Consider the following 21,888-nt stretch of genomic DNA (forward strand, 5'->3'; position numbering starts at 1 on the left):
AGAATTCATGATGAAGTCTTTGTAATAAGCGGAAGCACATTAAAAATGCATATAGCATTTTGGCTACAGGAAAACTAACTTTGTCACCATTTGAAGATCATATATTACTCCTTACGGTTAAGCTCCTTAGGATTCAGTAAAGTGTCAGTTGGCCTGTTATTTCTTTGTCACTATCCTCATTTTGTTTTTCAGGTTCTTTTTCCTAAGTGGGTGAGAACTTTTCTCTTTTTCAGCAGGTTTATGCCATCCTCACAAGCATCATTCAGGAGTAGCAAAAACACAAAAAGAAGGAGACGATAGTTTATACAACAAACGGTACAACCAAACTCTGGTTACGGCTGAACTCCAGAGGCTCGCTGAGAAACAGGCAGCAAGGCAGTATTCTCCCGCCAGCCATATCAGTCTCCTCTCCCAACAGGTATGGGCAGAAGTGCTGCCAAAGGGCTTCTTGAATCTAAGACTCAGATTGATGGGGCGTGCCTGGTCCTTCCCAGACTCGTTTCCTATATGTTGATGACTCTCAAATGGGCATTGGTTAGTTTTGATATAAATGAAGAACCAAAATGCTACTAACGTAATAAAATGATTGTTGCCAGCATTACATAGTTTAGTCTGGTACTGGTTATGATATACCTGTTTCACAGATAAATAGCCTTTAACACTCAGCTGTAAATATAATTTTTAAAAGATTTACAAAAATAACTCTTGTCTTTGGTAAAAATTTCCAGTAAGTCCTAGTTTTAGAAATCTTTTTACCAGAACATTGTAACATTACCTTTATTCCTTCCCCCCAATATACTGCTCTTATTCCATGATCTTAGAATATTTTATAGGTACAGGTTAATAAAGAATTATGTCCTTAGCCAATGTATATCATTCTCTCCAATTTGGGGAAAATGGGGGAAACTAAGTCTGAAATAAGCGATGTGATCAAGGTCATTCAATAAACTCATAGATAGAAATAAATACCAGTGTGCATATGGATAAAATGAGTTTACAACACAGCAAAGTTAAATGAAACTTTTAAGAACTTTGGGTTCTCTTTGTTCTTTCTGGTAATCCACATGATGTACAATCCGAGAAAAAAAGCTATACCTTTACTTCCTTAATGCTGAATAGCATCCAAGTCTTCCAGACTACTTAAATTTTAACTTCATGATTATATTCTGCTATATCGCTATTGTGTCAAATTCTTTTATTGGTCATACCTGTAGTAATAATCAAGACCAGAAAAAAATAAAGGTGAAAATTACTGTAATACGTGCTACAAGAAGGCAACACACTGCTCCCTGGTGGTACCTTCACTCTCTGTAAACACAATTAGAGCCAGAGCTAAAGATAAGCCTCCCTGGAGCCTTAGATTTTTCTTCAGCTTTCTCCTGGTGTAATGATTTTCTTTTTTAAATTCCTTGTATTTTAAAGGGAGTAGATGAAGAAATCTAATGTAAAGTAGAGAGAAGGAACTTAAGGTCATAGCTGAGGCTTGAAGAGAATAAAGAGGTCGATTTTAGTGATAGAATGATATAGGAAAGGGGTATAAAATGTTGACCATAGTGGGACAAAAAATTTCAAACCGGGACATGTCTATAAGACATGGTAAAGGCCAAGGGTATGTTACACTTCTGTCATGAGGTCGATGATTGCAGTTTCCAGTTTAGAAATGAATACCTGGAAGCAACAAGATATTAAATGATTTTCTTTGTAACTGTAATAAAGAAAAAGAGTAAATATTAGTGTGTACAAATTTCCATTTCCTAATATTTGCTCTATTGCAAAGCCTATAAAATAGTAAGATCCTAATCCTGTAGAAATTCAAGGTTTAGCCAGGTGCTGGTGGCTCACACCTATAATCCTAAGGAGGCTTAGAGGATCACCTTTCGAAGCCAGCCCAGGCAGGAAACTCTGTGAGACTCTTATCTACAACAAACTTCTTTAAAAAGCCAAAAGTGTTGCTGTGGTCCAAGTGGTAGATAGCTGTAGCTCACCTTGAGCAAAATAAGCTCAAGGATAGAGCCCAGACCCAAAGTTCAAGTCCCAGGACTAACAACAAAAAAAAAAATCAAGGTTTATGAGTTGCTCTCGGGAAGTCCAACTTCCTTATCTACAAGAAACCTTCAGTCAGTGCGTTCAGGTCCACCAGATGGCTATGTGGAAGAATCTGAACTTGCCATTAGATGTCAGTCTTAAAGTTCAGAGCCTTGGTCATAGGGTGTTTTGTGCCTAGTGCTGTAGTGTGAAATAAACAATGTGCATTACTAAAGAAGTGGTTGGATTAGCTATCCAGACATTTGTGTGATCTTGGGCAGTTTACTCAACTTCTGTCAACCTCAGCATCTTTGTTGATGGGAAAGCCTCCTTATAATGTGTAAATGCCATGCACTTGGAAAATTGTAATTTAGTCATGAAGGCTCTCCGGAGTAAATGGCTTCTGATTCATAAAAGTTAAGTTGCTGGTAAAGTACACTCTTTCAAGCTCAGTTACATGATATTCAGCACCTTCCCTTCAGAGAAAATAGTTCCTTAATTTGCAAAATTCTATCTGTTCTTTTTCTGGTAGATAACTAATAACACATATTAGTAGTTTAATATAGGCTCTGGTACATTTTTTCACTGTTTGCTCTTTTCTTTAGCTGTTTCTAAAAGAAAGTTGCTGTCATTTCTTTCTCACTGAGGCAAATGATGAATGTCTGTGGGCTTCCTAGAGAAAAATGGGCATCCAAACAAAGTGGTGGGAGCTCTCATGGTCTCTCTGCCTCAGAGCTTAAATTTAGCTGTCATCAGAAACTACTTGTGTTTGAGAAATCACTTTAAGTGCTTTTAGCTTCCTACCTCTTAATTTCCTTACTTTCTGTTCCTGGTTTTTGTGTGCGTAGTTTTTTAATTTTCTAATTTATTATCTTCTTGAATCTTTACTAATTTCTTTTTTCTGCTTCCTTAGTTTTATTATTTCTTTTGGGTGCTTGTTTTTATTCATCCTAGTTTTTTTTTAATTTTTATTTTTTACTGTATTGAAAGCTGTGAGTTTACCTCTGACAAATGCTTTAGTTATATCCAATAAACTGCTATCTAATTGCTTTTCTAGGCAAAGAGCTAAGGGACTTCCTACTAGATAAGCTGATTTTTAATTATTTCTATTCTAGAAGACGAAAATTGACATTGTTGAATGTTTCTGAAAACTCAATGTGTTTTGCCTATAATTTCAACTTCTTAGCCTAGTTAAACATTTAGTGACATTTTCTAAAAAGGTTTTTGTTCTGTTCTGTTTATTTATTACTAAAAAAATCATTTTCACTAAGCTCTTAAGAGCATTCAGGCTTTGGTATTAAGCCATGAGAATGATATAAGACCTAGCCCTGAGTGTGAAATAACTCACAATCTATTAAGGGTGACAGCCACTTAAACAGATGATAGTAGTAGCCTGGAACGTGCATGAGAGATATGCCTAGGAAATAACAAATCCCCCCAGAAGGGTTCCTAACCCAGCTTGGTGTGGGAATGGGAAGAAAGCCAAAGCGGCCTTCCATAAAGGCTAGAATAAGAAGAGCAGGAGCTGCTTCCAGAAAAAAACGAATATGTCTTTGTGGACAATCACATGCTTGTTTAGTGATATGTGGGAAGTTAGGGGTCAGCTCCCGGTTTAAGGATTAAAGCCGGAGAGAAGGTGGGACTCATCTGGGGAGAGTTTGGAAGGCCCTGAAGGTACTTGTGCATCTTCTCATAGATGGTGGCAAATCATAAGTTGCTTCAACTAGATTGCTCAGGTAGCAAGGAAGATGGATTCGAGGAGGAGGCAAAGCCAGTCCTTTTTTTTTTTTTCTTCCCTGCCTTTTGTGAAAATGCTAAGGAACAGTGAACAAGCCAAAGGCAGAATATTCTGACAATTCTCAAAGTTGTATTCAAGCTTTGAGGGACCCAGAGTGTACCTTAGAAACTATAGATTCTTAAGGAATTTCTGTGGCTGAAAACAAGACCTCATTTACCTTAAGATTTCTTTTGCCACTTCTGTGATGGTGTAGCTTTGTTTAAAGCCTGCACTATATAAGAATATCATATTTTCCCAGCCAAGTGAACAGTGACCACTTGAAAAATGTTTGGGCAAACACATGTACATCTGGAATGTGAAGAGGTATAGGTTATAAGTGTGTGACTGTTCAACAAATACCTTAGAAATCCGAACAGAATGCAGGTCAAATTTAGCCCTTTTTCTTGGCGTGGAGAGGCTGGTTATCTATTGGGGTGGGATCGTTTGGCAATGGAAGTGTGCATTTCTGAAATCAGCATGTTTTCTAGAAGTATCTGCACCTGGGGCTGGGTTGGGAAGGGGCAGGGGGGCATGGACATGGGTGGCTCACAGGGTGCTGGAGTGGGGCTCCAGTGGGAGGTCTCTATCTCTGGCTCACTCAGCGCTGGGAGGGGGAGCAACTCTGAACAGACATGGCCCGTTGTGGTTGCTGCTGTTCATGCTCAGAAAAATGTGGCAAAGCAGCCCAGCCTGTGGTGTGGGGTGTGGGAGGCAGGGCAGCAGAGGAGAACTGGCCATCTTCGGGCCAGCAAGTGTGAGCTTTTGGGACCCAGCTATCATTACAAGCAGCTCCAGCTCTCCTGGCTTGGGAGTTTAATCAAAGGGATATCAGCAGACCACCCAGGCTGGGCCCCACCGTGAACTGTGAGCTGTGTGCTGTGTCCGCTCCCCAGCCAGTCAGCCGTGCAGTGATGGGGCCAGGCCTCTGGAAATGTGCTGACAGACAGAGCAGGGAGGAGACACTCTGTGCTCCTCACATTTTTCATTTAGATGGAAAGTGGAACAGAAAACCATTGGTTTCTTTCATATCTGTGCCCCTTGCCTTGACACTTTTCTGCCTCCAGAAGGATACATCTGAAGTACAGAGCATTTAGTTCACAGTAGTTTCCCATTCAGTCCTCCTCAACCTTCCACCAAAGAATTTTGAGGTGTCTCTTCTGCTTCAACAGCTACTCTTATCCACATTCACAGTGGACCCCAAATGAATCTTAATTTTCGAAATACCACTTTGAAGGGAAATGGGGCAGAACAAAGACTTCAAAATGGTTGCAGATGTTCTCTAAGACTGAGGCAGGTGGTGCCTAGGGTATCACAGGTGTCAGTGTTTGACTCTAGAAACTTCTTTCCTTCTTCCTAGCTTCCTTGGATATGTGTAAAGGACTGTACATTTGTGCTTGTGTATTAACTCTGCTTCCTTTGGCTCTGTGTTCTGTCTTGGTAGAAACTGTTGTAACTCTTTCATCCCCTATGCACTTCTTTGTTTTTGTTTGGTTTTTTTTTTTTTTGGCCAGTCCTGGGCCTTGGACTCAGGGCCTGAGCACTGTCCCTGGCTTCTTCCCGCTCAAGGCTAGCACTCTGCCACTTGAGCCACAGCGCCGCTTCTGGCCGTTTTCTGTATATGTGGTGCTGGGGAATCGAACCTAGGGCCTCGTGTATCCGAGGCAGGCACTCTTGCCACTAGGCTATATCCCCAGCCCACCCTATGCACTTCTTGATCCCATTTCTTAGAAGAGAAAAGGGTAAGTAGAAAAATCTTAAGCTCTTGAGTCAGTAAGATATTAGACACAATCCATGCAGGCCTTGATTTCCTCATCTGTAAACAAGGGGCATCTCAGCATCAAGACTAATTTTCTCTCCTGAATCCTTTGCTTACCTTGAATAAGTCCAGCTAAGTTTCCTAGCTCTTCTATGTCTCTCAACTCTCCCACACCCTGGCCTGCTGCCCTGTCTCTTGTTTTAAAATAACCTTCCTTTTACTCTTCTGCCCATGCAATTTCTATCTTCCCTATCCTGCCAAATTTAAATTAATATGCAAGTGCTGTACTCAGGCCCCGTGTTCCAGCCCTACACTTAATTGTACTGTCTGACTTCACCTCTTAACAGTTGTCCAGTCTCTCTCAAGGTCAGTGATGACCTTGGAATTGCCACCTGCAGTTATCTGTTTTTAATCCTTATCCTCCTCCAGTATTGCTATTATTGACCACCTCCTACCAGAAAATTTCTGTGAGCTGCTATAATCCTTCTGTAATTTCTTTGAATGCTCATTCTTTCCCTTCCCCTGAAAACTAGACTTCTTTTTCAACGTTGCTTTAAAAGCCACTGGCTTATAGATCTCAGATGTATAAAACAGATAAAACAGAGTGGATCTGGTTGAAAAAGGTGAGGTGATCTCTGAGTTCTGTGTCCCCCTGCTGTTTGTGGATACCCTCCAACAGGCCTCTGAATTCCAGGCTCACATTTTATGTATTGTTTCGCCTGGGGTGAATTTTCTTCTGTAGCTTCATTTGGTACCTCTCCACCCTGAACCCCTTTGTTGATTGTGAAGCTCAGCTTCAGATGGACTACTAAACACTTCCACCTATTAATTGCCCAGTATTTAGAATATTTGATGTGTTTTGAAATATTTCAGAATCACTCCAAAATATTCAACATATCTAGAGCAAATTTCTCTTTCTTCTCTGACATTACAGTTCTAGGGATTAGGTTTGAAAGTGTGATTTACCCGTTCTTCTCTTTGTTTTCTTGTTCTCTCTGTGGCCAGACAATTGTCCAGTCTTAGTTATTCTGACTACAATGTCTCTGCACTATTTGTTTTTTGTTTCACTTGTATACCAACTGTCCAGGTGAAGGCTGGTCTTCATTATGTCTCAAAGGGAAAGCTGCAGTTTCCTTCCTTCCTTCCTTCCTTCCTTCCTTCCTTCCTTCCTTCCTTCCTTCCTTCCTTTCTTTGGCCAGTCCTGGAGCTTGAACTCAGGGCCTGAGCACTGTCCCTGGCTTCTTTTTGCCCAACGCTAGCACTCTGCCACTTCTGGCCTTATTCTATATGTATATGGTCCTGAGAAATCCGACTCAGGGCTTCATGTATACAAGGCAAGCACTAGGCCATATTCCCAACCCTGCAGTTCCCTTCTTAAATGGTCTTTTAGGCAGTTTCCTGCTCACTCTCATCTTTACTCTGATGTCTTCTTTCTAAATCACAGCTTAAATTCTGGGAATTCCCTCTTTAGGTATCTCAAAAAGACTTCCTGTGTTTTGATATGAAACACAAGCCTCACAAAGCAAAATAAATGACTAAGTCAAAGATTTCATTTAGAATTTGGTTCCTAGTTACTTCTGCCTGCCTCCTCAACACACAAGGTTTTTGTACTGTTCAGTTAAGTTTCTGTTGGTCTCCATATTTTAGTTTAGGCCACCTTCTTAGGAGAAACATCCCCTAGTTATTATGACTAATCTATGCATCCTTCTTCCGCATATGCATGGTTTCTCACATCACATTGTATATATGACTATAGACAGTGAACATCTTGGGGTCCTTGTTGCCTCAGACCTCTCATTGGTAGTACCCTTGACTCTCTATATCCTTGAATTCTGAGCTCTGTGTAGTTAATATGGACAACTACTTTTTTTTTTGCACCAGTCCTGGGGCTTGGACTCAGGGCCTGAGCTGCCAACACCCATCTTGACTTTTTTTTTAAGAAGTGCATCTGTGCAGACTTTTAAAAATCATTATCCCCTAAGCAATGAACTATAGCAACTATTGACATCACATTCACATTGCATTAGGTATTATATACAATCTAATGATTACTAAATGATCTCAAATATGTAAGAGGATTTGTATTGATTATATGCAAATATTTTGACATTTTATGTAAGAGACTTGATTGTCTCCAGAATGTGCTATCTGCAAGAAGCCTTAGAATCAGTCCCCTGTGGATTCTGAGGGACAACTATACTTAACAAATGTGCTCATTCTGTTATACTATAAGATACTTAGCAGAGGATAAAACCATACCAAGTTTTCACTAGGTTTTTTTTTTCCTGGTATGGTGTATAGTGTGCATTCAATCCATGTTTTTAAATAAATAATGAAGAACCCCTTGTTACCCTAGCCAGAAGTCTTTCTGACTTGTGTGATCCTTCAGCCCTTCATTAGTCACTCAGTGAAACACATCTATTATAGTGCTTTTGTATCTCTTCTTGTTTGTGTGGCTATAAACCACATGATGGCAGCTCTTTCTAATTCGTCACTCACCACAGGACCTTGTACTTAGCAGACACTTATTACATGTTTACTAAATGGAAATGAATTTTTATTCTGTGTTTTTTCAGTTTTCATATTCTGTCTTAAAACTATTGCTATTATTTTCTTTTTCATTGATACTACCATACCTGGGCTTCACACTAAAGCAGCCAATGTAAATCAGGTATGCCTAATTCATCCTAGGCACTGTGCTAAGAATATTATATTCCTTGTCTCTTTGACCCTACAAGGGAGAGACTGCTTATTTATTTATTACCTATGAAGATGAAGAAATAGAAGCTGATAGGGTGAGTCATTCTGCTAAGGTCACACAAATGGCAAATGAGTATATCATTATTCAAACTCACATTTGTATGATTGCATATGCTTTACCCTGGTATTTTCTGCCTCTTTGGTCTTTGAGTTGGTACTCAAATCTCTTTGTCATACATATTGTTTAAATATTCAGTGATATTCAACGTGAGACTATCAGCCCCAGAAAGTCAAGGGCTGGGTTGTTGTTGTTTTTTTAATTAGTCATGTTCTTCTTTAGTGCTCAAAAGAGTGCCACATGCACATAGAAAAAGTACCTGATGAATATTTGTTTGAATTGATGAAATACTCTTATGAAACTTATCTCTAGACCTCCTCAGATTAAAAAACCTTAAGATTTTTCTGGACTAGGCTCTGATGAGGAAATTGATAAGAAAAATGCACTGGAAATGCCGTGCCATGATTGCTCACATGCTCTACTATTATCCACTGTGTCCTTGATGTTGAATTCCCACTTCTATTTCCATAAATAGGGTACATGAAATGTGCACAGCTTACTGAACCTGAGGTTAGTTTGAATAAATCACAAGTCATTTGCTAAGTAGGTCTTTGCAGTTTTGGTGCCATGAAGAAACAATACAATATCCTCATTGTGCAGACAGGGAACAGAATCTGTATGTCAAAGCTATTATTTCATTCATTCAAGAACATTATACCCACGGCTTCAAGACCAGGCTGAAACCATCTCTGAAATTATGTAAAGCACCAGCAAGAACAACACTCATCTCTCACTCTAGTCACTTGTGGTCTATGCAAAAAGAGATGATTTGGAACCTATAATTTCCTTGCTAGCCTTCCAGTGACAATAAACACCACTTTTCTACTTACTGGTGAAACTGGCTGCTAACTGGAGACAGAAGGTGGGAGGAGGGGGGAGGTCTTTGCCAAGAATATTTGCTAGGATTTGAGTGAGACCTATTTCACTTTCTGTATCTGGCTTCTACATCCTTATATTCAACCAATCACAATTGAAAGTATTTGAGGGGAAATGTGTCTGCTTAACATACACAAAGTTTTTTTCTTGTCCTTGTTCCCTAAACAGTATGTTATAAAAGCCATTTATGTTGTGTTAAATATCATAACTGATAGGAAGATATGCACAAAGTATATATAGTGTGTGTGTGTGTGTGTGTGTGTGTGTGTGTGTGTGTGTGTGTGTGTTGCTGAGGAGTGAACCTTGGCTCTTATGCACTCTAGGTAAGCACTGTACACTCCCACCAGTATCCCACTTTATGTAAGGGACCAGATTTTTCTCAGATTTTTGTGCCTGAGAGTTATGGGTCTAGTCCCCCACAAATACAAAGGGAATGTGAGTTTATGTGTTCTCACTGAACCAAGCTCTGGGGACTTAACAGTGAATAAGATACAGTCCTTGTCCAAAGTGCCTTACAAAAATTTGTGGGACAAAATAGGAAAATAAATTTATTTGTATTTATAATATGAACACTTTCCTCCTGAAGCAGTTTGATACTGAAAGATCTTTTAAATCAAAGATCTTTTACCGCTTAGGGAGGTCCTTTATGACAGATTTGACATTAGGATGTAAAGCACTGTGTGGTAGTGATAAAACACAGAGTCTTTGGAGTTCTGTTGGCTCATGCCAATAATCCTAGCTACTTAGGAGGCTGAGGTCAGAGGATTGAGATTTGGAGCCATCCTGGGCAGGAAAGTTTGTGAAACTTACCTCCAATGAACTACCAAAATAAGCCAAAAGTGGAAAAGCTAAAGGACAATACCCAGGCCCTGAGTTTGAGCCGTGGCACACACCAACATTTAGAGGCTTCTGATTTTTCTATCTCCATGGCCGGCCTTATTCCTATGCCTCTTGGTATAGCTATAAGTGTGTATTTGCTGATGTTTTTCTCAAGCAGCAATGATAATAAGGCTTTGTATTGTGTTAAGAAAGGTCATCCAGTTATTGGTAGCTCATGCCCAATCCTAACTACTCAAGAGGCTGAGATTAGAAGGATCGTGATTCTAAAGCCCGCCTAGGCAAGAAAATCCAAGAGACTCTGTCTCCAAAATAACCAGCGGACATGGTTTATTGGTAAGCCACCAGTAAGCCAGCAAGCTGAACAAGTGTGAAACTCTTAAATTCAAACCCTGGTATTAGAAAAACAAAACAAAAGCAAGAACAGGAAGGAAGGAGAGAAAGAAAAAGAGGAAGAAATTGAGGGGAAGAAAAGGGGAAGGGAAAGGAAGGAAAAAAGGGAAAGGAGGGAGGTAGAGAAGGATATCCAAGTTGTGCATGTTCTTGTCAGAGGAGGGTCTTTGTCACTACATTTGCAGACACACTATGTAGTCAGGTGTGGAGTTCTGTTGTCTTCTGTTGTGACTGGGGAATGTCTTATCCTAAAGGGTCTGCTACAGCGTTTCCTACAGAGCAGGATGCACCAAGAAACAATCTGCCTAATGACTTATTTGGTAGAGTACTTGAGGGCTCATACTGGACTTGTCCTTTTAATTATCCTGGTGACATCTTCTCATCTCTTAATATCATTTTGCTTGTATTTGTTTTCCTATGGTGGAGCTAGAAGTTACTGCCCATGATTCCTTGATGCTGCTATTGAGAGAACAGTAAGTAGGTAGAGTCCATGATTTACCTCCTTAAGGTTCAGAAAAAGCTGCACAGAGGATCTGCCACTACAGTTCTGTTAACAACTGTAAGATTCTTGGCTCCAGCCTCCAGGGTATGATCACTAGCTCTATTGACTTGGGTTAGGTAGTATATGATCCATGATCTTTTTGTACAGTAAGCCTAAATCCTAAATCAACGCTATCTACTTGGCCACCTAGACTTCTTTCCCTCACACTTGCCATTGAATTTTCATTCTTAAACCAGTATATTGTTCAAGAGAGATGTGGAAAGATAAATCTAAGAAAATGCACTTTTTCCCTATGACCCTAGAACAAAAACTATTTTTGACCTTGAATTCTCCCATGGCAAGCAGCTCCATCTTGCCTTACTAGTTATATTAGAAGACATGACCCAAATGAAGGCAGATCCAAAAAAGAGAGAACAGGAACAATGAGTGAATGAACTCAGGAGCTTTTATAAGATTACAAATGCAGCCCTCCAATCCCAAGGTCCACCTCTCTTCCATAGCTTAGGTTCAGGAGGAAAGGCCCAACAAGACCTGTCCCACGTCCCACCTATATTCCCTCTATTAGGACTCTTGACTGACTTGGTCCCTTTCAGCTCTTCCCAGAAAGTAGCACTTGATTTACCACCATTCTGTTCAAATCCTTAAGAGGTTTACTTATCCTTTAGAGCAATGTAGAATCATAGTCAGGCATTCAAGGCCCTTCTAAAAGTTGTTTCTCTGTCTCTTCCTATCTTCTGTTACCTTGTCTTTTACCATACTCAGATACTCAGTATCTTTCTTGCTTATCTGTGGTTTTTCCTTCCTTTTGGATCTATCTTAGGTCTTTCTTTGAATTTTCTTAGCACCACTATATTTTGATGGTCTTAAATACTGCTGTCTATCCAAAGGTCTTTTCTTCCCTATTTGACTGTAAATTCCTACATGGCATAAAGGCAGAGGTAACTGTACCTACCTTCAGACTTTACCTTCTCTATATGTACATTCAGACTTTACCCAAGGCCTTGCCTATAGTAGGTAATATAGTACGTTTTGTCATTGTTGATGAATTATCTTTGAGTTTTGAACTTAAAATTTTTTATTGTAAAGGTGATGTACAGAGGGGTTAGTTATATAAGTCAGGTAATACATTTCTTTTTGAACAGTGTCACCTCTTCCCTCATTTTCTCTGAGGTTTTTCCCCTCTTGGCCCTCCTCCCCCATAAGTTATATAGTTCATTTTCAACATAGTGTCTAGTTAATATCACTGTTGCACATAGTTCACCCTTTGTTCCACCATTTCTGTGCTCCCCCTCACATTCCCCCAAACAGATACATTTAACTATAAGACAAAAAGTACTGAAATAAAAATAGCAGCAAAGACAGGAAACAACAAGGAAAGTAAAATAACAAAAACATTTTTAAGTATTCTGAACTACAACATTTTTGGAGCATACCACCACATCAAGGGTGATCTAGTTAGGGATATTCCTGATCCCCTCCTCTGAATACCCAAAGAGTACCTGGATGGATGGGGTATTCTGGGAATCCAATAGGGCAGTTCCATGATATTTGAATCCTAGTACTTGCAACAACATTACTTTCAGCTAACAGCAGTAACAAGCAGTAACATGTGGGCGGGCCAGGCACCGGAAATTGGCCTCATTCTCTGTTTCTCCTGCTCCCCTTTTCAATCCATCACCTGTATTTATTTCTGCAATAATTTAAACACCTGTCTAGATGGAATGCATGCAATGTGTCCCTACCCCACACATTCAGATATTTGCTCACCTGCATTATGTGGAAGGCTGCCTCTAAAATAAATAAAAGAAAAAAGTGCTCTGAGGTCACTGTGGCAGTGGACATGAGACAGGAATGGGAGTGTAACATCTGGATAAGCTGCTCCAGGAGAGTGGGAGCAGAGGAGGAGGAAGAGGAGGTGGAGGATAAAGGAGTGAAACCTTGCTAGGCTAGCCCATGGTTAACATGGAGGTAGGATCCATGACCAGATGAGTTGTAGGTAACAAACTGATAGTTTTTAGGTTCTAGTGTCTTGGGGTGGGGGTGGGAGGGATGTAGTTGTTTGATGTTGTTCTTTATTTTTTTTAAGTATTTATTATCAAACTGAATTACAGGGAGGTTACAGTTTCATACATTAGGCATTGGATACATTTCTTATACTGTTGGTTACCTCCTCCCTCATTCCCCCTCCCCCTTTTCCTTCCCCCCCTCCCATGAGTTGTTCAGTTCCTTTACACCAAACAGTTTTGCAAATATTGCTTTTGTAGTTGTTTGTCTTTTTTTGGTTTTGGTATTCCCTTTCAATTTCCTAGTTCTAATACCAGTATACATGGTTTCTAATATACTCAGATAAGATGATGTTGTTCTTTAAATAAGCACTATTTCTCATGGCAGACTTAAGAAGTACTCAAAATTTCTTAGTTCTAAATTATTTTATCTACTTTTACACCCTAGACATATTTAATGACTATTCATTTTAAAGTTCAAATAACTGAACAACATTGTGAAATAGAAAAACTTAAAGTTCGTAATGGAATTATTTTCTCTTCTAATCTTTGTTGTTTTATATTTTCTCCCTACCCTATCAAAGGCATTTTGCTGTTTGCTGAAGATTCCCTGAGCCTTATGCAGAGGGAGGAAGCAGTGAATGGCTCCCCTTTCTTGTTTTCTCCTGTCGTTTTTTTGTGGTCCCCTATAATAAGGGCTTCTCAGACTTTACAAGGCAAGTGAATCACCAGTGGAACTTGTTAAGTGCAGATTTTGGTTTTCTGGTACTTGAAGTGAGCTCAGAGTCTGCATTTTGAACAAGCTCCAAGGAGTATAGATGCTGCTGGTCCATGGACTAAAGGCAACTGGAGGAATACAGTATTTAAAGCTACAAACTTGAGCTATGTGCAGTGTCTCATACTTGTAATTTCAGCCACATGGGAGGTAGATATCAAGAGTTTCACAGTTTGTGGGGCTGGGGATATAGCCTAGTGGCAAGAGTGCCTGCCTCGGATACACGAGGCCCTAGGTTCGATTCCCCAGCACCACATATACAGAAAACGGCCAGAAGCGGCGCTGTGGCTCAAGTGGCAGAGTGCTAGCCTTGAGCGGGAAGAAGCCAGGGACAGTGCTCAGGCCCTGAGTCCAAGGCCCAGGACTGGCCAAAAAAAAAAAAAGAGTTTCACAGTTTGAGACCCTGACCCCATCACAACCAATAGCTGAACATGGTGACACAGTGCCTGTATGAGACATATAAAGAAGAGAATTGAAATCCAGGGCAGACCAGGCATTATTAACAGGAGTGTCTTTGAAAAATAGCAGAAGCAAAAAGAGCTGGAGGCACGGCTAAAGTAGAGCACCTGTTCCTGCCTAGCAAGCTCAAGGTCTTCAGTTCAACCACCACACAAAGAAGTACAGGATTGAGAACTCTTGCCTCAGGAACACCAGGAATGGAATCCAAGCCTGACGTGACAATTGCTCTTGTGCTAGGCATTTTACCTTTCAACCTTAGTCTCCCTATTTATGGACCTTTAAGGTTAAATAAAATAGTATATACATAAAATACTTAGAGAATTCCTAGAATAAAGTCAGTGTGTTAAATTTAGCCACCATAAGTGTTAATATGATTTTGTTATTATTACCACTATTAAGTAGAATCTGAAAAGTATCATTTACATAAAAATTGACATTGGCAAAAGATCATATTAAAGGTCCAAACAAGATCTAAGTGTGTATGCTGCCTTTTGCAGACACAAGTGTTATTGGGCTGGCTCTTTGAGTCATAGTTCTCATCATTATTTTTCTGTTTCTCAGATCCCTTTGTAACGAATAGCATGATTCTGTGATTTGATCAGCCTATGTTAAGTAGCATTTTAGCCCAGGGAAGCAGTGGGCCCAGTGACTGTCATTCCTTTGAACAACTGATGAGGCACTGATTTTGTGACTGGTGCTATCTTTTCATGTGCAGTATGACTGACCTTAAAAAAAAAAATCAGTGCTAGTGGCTCACACCTATAATCCTAGCTACTTAGAAGTTTAAGATCTGTGGATTGTAGTTCAAAGCCAGTTGGAGCAGGAAATTCTGTGAGATTCTTATCACTAACCACCAAAAAGTCGGAGGTGGAGTTGTGGCTTAGGAGGTAGAGCACTAGCCTTGAGCAAAAATGCTCAGGGACAGCACTCAGGCCTTGAGTTCAGGTCCCAGGATAGAACAAAAGAAGAGAATAAAACCCAAAACTTTTTAGCAGTGAAATGTTTATCATGGTTACCTATCAAGTATACCTAAGTGCTCTTTAACACTTCATCTTCATCTAATAGAATCTGGTTGTATTATGGTGCCTTGAGAAATGTAGATGAACAGAGAAGCAGATATAGCATGATGATATACATATTTATCATCCCTCTGTCCTGTTAGGGAAGAAACCATTAGGCATGACCCTGATTTGTATAGTGTCTAGTAAGAGCTGACATAGTGCTGGGGGAATCTGCTTTGCTGTTAGACCTTCCCTGGGCAAAACAGTAATATTAAGGCCAAACTTAATGTGACTTAGTGATTCCTTCTGCCCATTCTGAGGCTAATCTCCAGATAACTTGTGTGGAGCAAACTATCTAGGTACATATCTAAACACAAGATTTTCCTAGATCTGATCAAGGCTCTAGAGATCTGTTATCCAATAAAGTAGTCACTAGATACATCTGATATTTTAAATTCAAGATTAAAATACAGATTTTTAGCCATACCAGCCACAATTCAATCTATAATAGCCACATGTGGCTAGTGGCTGTGATATTGGATAGTGTAAAATATAGAACATGTTCATCACCAGCACACTTTCTGTTAGATAGAGCAGATATAGAAAAATCACTTCCTTTGGTGTTCCAATTGGTTGGCGATGGCTACTTGGAAAACTGTAAATAGAAGATACTGAGTTCACATTCTGGCTAGCTCCAGACAGGTCAGTTAGCAATTGCAGGTCTGAAAGAAACAGAGCTGGAGTACATGTTCTGTCTTTTCCAGACAAAATCATAGGGGTGGTTCTTCTCAATGGTGAAACAGAGCAACAGGTTGTTACAGTTATTTTCAGCAATAAATGCTTTAGAGAGAATGATGAGAATCCTATAAAGTTTCTCATTCGTTCTATAGCCTCTCATTTAAGTAGTCACTTTTCCTATCCTAAACTACACAGAATGCCTTGCTTTTGTATGGAAAGAAGTTAAAATGTCTGCCAGTTACTAGTTTACCCATATGTTACACACAACCCACCAAACTAGCTACAGATTCATACCACTCCCCACTCTACTTCTCTGCAACAGAACTGACTGAGAGTACTTTTTTATTTTACTTCTCTAATATCCTCTCATGAGGGATTAAAAAGTAGGAAATAAAATGTTAGGGAAAGAAGCCCGGCGCTGATGGTTCACACCTGTAATCCTCGCTACTCAGGAGACTGAGACTTGAGGATCACAGTTTGAAGCCAGCTTGGGCAGGAAAGTCTGTGAGACTCTTATCTCCAATTAATCACAGAAAAGCTGGAAGTGGCACTGTGGCTCAAGTGGTAGAGCACTGACCTTGAGCAAAAGAAGCTTAGGGACAGTGCGCAGGCCGAATTCAAGCCCTAGGACTGGCAAAATAAATAAGAGAAAAAGGGAAAGGCTAATTATTGTATTCAGAATTTGGGCTCTGTATCTGATGACATTTTCAAGGAAAAAAACCTTAATAAGGGTTTTAATTGATTTTACAAGAGCACAAATTGTACGACTGTTATATGGCCTCAACTAAATTACTTTGAGTAATAACTTCTCATCTGTGAGATGAGGTGTTATATGTCTCCCTCCATGAGTGATAGGCCAGATAACACTACTGTTAAGGATTCAATTGCTAACCCACATTATTTGGAAAAGGTATACTATATGCACTTGGAGTGTAACACTTCTGGTTTTGGCTTTGCCATTCAGTAAGTGTGTGGCTTCTATGTAGTTATTTAACTTTTCCAGCCTTCAGTTTCCTCTTTGGTGAGGTGAATAACAACAGAACTTATTTCTCAGTGTTAAATGAGGTACTGTATGTCAAGATATGCAAGGACACTTAGAACATAACCCATAGTGAGTACTGGATACTTGTTAAATGTTTGGATGTAAATACTGATGTTTATATTAGAGCCAGCCTTGCCAGAAAGTAGATTACCAAGTCTATTTCTTCTCTCTTCTTTCCAAACACTGATCTTGAAATTTTGCCCTTATACTGACCATGGTGAAATGTGCACTTTTTTCTATTGCTATTCTGCTCTTGATCATTATTAAATCTCCTTTTTTGTCTTGTACAAAGTGGTTGTCATAATTACCTAGCTATCTTGGTAGTTTATCACAGGCTGCAACATCACATCTAATTTTAAATCCTAGTAAGTCCACAGAGAGAGAGCTCACACACGTGCGGCAAGAAAGCATTAGTGTGGAGTAGGAAAGTATTCAGTCCTCTGGGAGCCTATGTCACTGGCTTGGGGCCTGACAGTATTTCTTCTAGGGTATAGGAAGAGCAAAGCATTGCAGGGAAGCTAGAGACTGGAGGAAAAGTATTATTGAATTTTCAACTGGGTCTTCCCTGTCAGCATGTGCCTTTCCTTCACCCCTGCTACTGCACAAAGTGAGGCAGAAGTGAGAATCTGTGCTTGATTTCTGCTAAAGCCTGCGTCCACCCTACAGGGCAGGACACAGCCAGCGTGTTCCCACCCCAGCCTCCACAGAAGCCAGAGACTGCTCTTGACCAATGGAAAACAGCTTTTCCTCCAAGGAAAGTATTTTGGTGTGAAGACTGAGAGCTAATATAACTAAGAAGGAAACACTCTACTGTTGCTAAAAGTGACCTCTTTTTTTCAGAATTTTTGGGTTGTTTTAAAATCTTAAAAATCTAAAATTAATATCTCTCATTTGTATATGTCAAATTATAGGTAGCTAGGCATAGGAAGCCTAGGAGAGCATTTCCTGGAGTTTCCATCTCCTGTTTGATGACTTCAATGGCTGTTGGTGACTTTGCTGAGCCTTGCGTCTTTCTTCTTTGCAGCATTTCCCATGGAGTATTTTGAAATGCTTCTCCCAGCCATCCTTTCTTCTCGGACCCACTACTTCTGCCCGTGATTTATTCTTTCTACCTCACAGCTACATTTGTCTTAGCAACTTAAAACATTTCCTTTGAATTGTAAAAATAATGTATACCCAGTATAGAAAATAAGGAGATTGTAGGTTAAGTATGAGGAAAAAAAATAGGCCACTGCTCACCAATAGATGCTATTTACTTTTTACAACACTTATTTCTTGTCTTCTAGGATATACCCTATCACCTGTACCCTATCACCTGCACAGTATGATTTTTTACTAACATGATTTTTTTCTAGAGTTGTCAACATGTACTTTATCATTAAGTGTTCATAAATAGTATTCTCTTAAAACAAGATTTAAAACAATACTGAATACTGTTAGCTAGTTAGACCTTCTTCTTTTTCAGTATTGAAAACAATGCTTGTTTAGTGTCTGATCATGATAGAGTGTTAGAAGAATATGGGCTTTGAAAGCCAGAGACAGTGGCTCAAATCCTAGCTCAGTCAGTATCCCAAGGCCTCAGAGCAATCCTGACCTCAGTTTATTTCTTTTTGAAGTGAGGATTGTGACTTTACTTATTTATCATCAGACTTGTGTTTGTGTGCATGAGATATGTGTAAAGTACTGTTTCTATACAGAATTTGGCATGTGATAAATTCTAACACATATTAATTGCTATTGTCATTGTCACTACCATTAATCATATGCAGCTTTTTCACCTAGCTTCCTAGAAGCCAGACCATAGCATCAAAACATAAGAATATAATACTTTAATAGCAACATACTGCTAATCATATTTCTTCTGTATAAATTATTTTTGAAGTCAATTCCCATTTTACCCTTTTTTTCTGTCTAATTTACTAAGCTCTTTGTATAATTTTTGTTATTTGTAATTACAGTTTAATGAGAATTTAGACTACATAGATGAGAAAACAATGCAAGGAGGGCAATGAGTTTGCCTAGATCCTTCAAATATTACCTGGCACAGAGTAAATGCTATTTTCCTGGTTGTTTTTCTTGTCCATCTTTGTTTTCACTCACACCTAGCACAGCCTCCGTGGGTTGCAGAGGAGGAGCAGAAAAGTATGTTATGTTAACTTTATCCATGTTCACCTCTGCTTTTGTGCAAACCAGCCTAACCTCAGCCCAGATGAGTCAGCATCTTTTGGATTTTACTTGATTGTTCCCATATGTTTTTCATGACACTTCTCTAAAATTCTTCCAAACCAGGTTATTTCTCTCTTTCTAGGTAGCAAACCTGAATTTGGCAAGTGCTGTCTTAAACAGAAGCAGTGCTTCAACTCCCCCCACCCTCCGACCTCTCATCAGTCCTAGCGGTCCAACGTGGTCGATGCAGTCAGACTCTCTCGCTCTTGAGAACTCTTCGAGCCCCATTGGAAGCAGGTATGTAAAGGGCCTTGGTCAGCACTTGTGTTGCACAAGGATGACTTTCACCCCAACCAAACTGTTCCTTCCTTGCATTTTACATGGAAGTCCAAGCCAGCCAGCTGTCTGGAAGGGGTTCCCAAGACACCTTGCTTTAGTGACTAGTACAGATGGCAACAGTCCCTGAGTCATAGGAGCTATTGAGAAAATGTGACTATTACAGTGAGGTCTTCTGATCACTGAAATTCTTTACTTCCAAATAAAGAAATACTGTCCCATTGAGTCCCCACCCTGTACTGTACTTCCAGCTTTTGCCTCTTCTGTACTGCCTTGCTCTGAGCTGGGAGGGAGTACATAATTGTTGTTGAAATATCATTGGTTATTATTATTACTTTGGAGCTAATTTAGGAAGCAGAAACTTCTCAGGAAGTAACATAGCGTAAACACATTACATCATGCTCTGATCTGATGTCTTCCATACCCATGATCATGTGGTTGGGGTGAAAAGAATCATCTTAGTTGAGAACTGCGAGGAGTTGGAGACACAAGCAGGACTTTCAGAGACAGGACACCCCACACACAGTTCTCCTCACAGGAAAAGTTTGTTGTTCAGTGATTTATAATCTACCGAGTAACCACATTCCTGAAACATAAGTCGTAAAAAAGAAATTCTGTTTATACCATAGAGCTTTATTTTCCATGTAAATGTTTCCAAATATTCCATTTTCATGTTAAAATCAGAGTCTTTTTCTTATAAAGAACATTTTCACCACAATTTTGGATATTCTGTTTGACAAAGCTACAGGCATTTTCCATACTGTTAAACAAAAAGTCAAAAGTACATGTTTTAGAGTATAGTTTTATCACTTTTATACTTACACATGGAATGACGGGGGAATCTTTAATAAAAAAAAAAAATTCTAGCTGGGTGTTGATCTTTCTCTTGGTATCATCACTTAGGAGTACTTTTATGGGAGATGATGGAGCCTGTCAGGGTCAGGGCTGGAACCTGGAGTTATGTGAATTACCTTCTCTCAAGCCAGACTGTTTGTGGAGCTGCAATAGCATGCCACATCTAAAATTTTCTTCAGAGCCATTGTAGCCCAAACACAGCCCCTGTGAAGTCTTCTAGTCGTTTCCTATGCTCTTTATCTCTTGTTTAAGTAAGGCCCAGTTGTTAGAGCCCATTCTAGTCCAGGAGAAGCTCTAGGAAGTTTGCGGTGGTCCCCTGGTAACCTCTGATTGCCAGGACAACTGGAGGGTCAGCTTGGGAGTCTCATTTCCACATGGAATTTCTGGTGCCACCCACACTGGAGCAATCCTAAGTGGATTCTCCGGTCCTTTCAGACCTGGCTGTGTTGGAGGCTGTAGTGGGCCATAGCTAAAGGCATTATACATAGTACTGAGTCCTGATTTCCACTTTCACCTGGTAAATCACTGTTTTGTGCTTATTTATTTAGTTTCTTATTGCTCCTCCTGTATAGTCAGAGTGGTTAAATTTAATGAATATGGGATCATAACTTAGAGATGTAAGAGTTTTTTTTAATTTATTCACATCTTAATACTGTTAAATAAATAGGTAATTGTGGTTTGTTTCATTTTTTAAATGTAATTTGTATTAAAGTATTGTATAGAAGGGCTACCATTTCATAAGTCGGGTAATGAGTATCTTTCATTTTTTGGACAATGTCACTCCTTCCTTTACTTTCCCCCAGTTTCCCCTGAGATGTGAGTTTTATTAGTGGTTTTGACACTAAATGACTAAGCTATTCATTTAATCTTTTTAGGTAAGCATACTTTTTTATAAACTGTCTGTTGTGAGAGCATTTAGATTGCCTTTGAAGTACTTTGATCTCCCTGGAAGTGGGAGCTGAGAAAACAAAGGTACTCTTAGTAGTATTTCTACAATAGCAGCAGTAGATTGTAGCACTGATAAATTCTGCTAATTTACTAAACCAGAGGCTGCCCTGGAAACTATCATAAGATGTAAAGAGACTCTCATTGCTGGCTGTACTTTTCATCTCTGTGTGTCGGAGAATTCAGTGACTTGGTAGCCACAGGAATGAAAACTGGTGACTCACAAGAACTCTGCAAATAGTGTTATTTTTCATTCCCCTGTGGTGTTGCTATTGTTCTCAATTTTATGGATCACACAAGTTTTCACCAGACAACCTTTTTCTTCCCCCGCTGTTGGAAACCACTCCAAGTGTAGCCTCAGGGCTGTCGTCTCCCATTGGGTCAATGTGAGCTCAGCCCAGCTTCTCAAATCCCTTGGTTCCTTTGGTCTGTCTGGAGACCCTGCTCAGGCTTTGTTGTGGGAGAGAAGGCAAAGAGCCCATGACTTGCCCAGACAATCTGAGGCCTGGCCATGCAGCTTGCAGTTCCCTAGACACTATGGAGTTGGACTTGGCCAGCCATTCCTCTGTTGTTAGTTTTCAGAG

At 39.8% G+C, this 21,888-nt stretch overlaps 1 protein-coding gene across 15 annotated transcripts in view; it reads left to right on the forward strand.

The window, feature by feature from the left end:
- The window catches only part of Ttll5 (tubulin tyrosine ligase like 5), a 237,689-nt gene that overhangs the window by 118,982 nt on the left and 96,819 nt on the right, over positions 1–21,888 (forward strand). For 12 of the 15 annotated variants that reach the window (XM_048362476.1, XM_048362477.1, XM_048362480.1 and 9 more), the window contains 2 exons: positions 234–418; positions 19,311–19,465. In XM_048362476.1, the coding sequence (XP_048218433.1) occupies positions 234–418; positions 19,311–19,465 (340 nt within the window). The remainder of the gene's footprint in view (positions 1–233; positions 419–19,310; positions 19,466–21,888) is intronic. The other 3 variants (XM_048362478.1, XM_048362483.1, XM_048362487.1) reach the window with 1 other exon arrangement.

Source organism: Perognathus longimembris, chromosome 14, assembly GCF_023159225.1.
Source record: "Perognathus longimembris pacificus isolate PPM17 chromosome 14, ASM2315922v1, whole genome shotgun sequence".
Classification (NCBI taxonomy): Eukaryota; Metazoa; Chordata; class Mammalia; order Rodentia; family Heteromyidae; genus Perognathus; species Perognathus longimembris.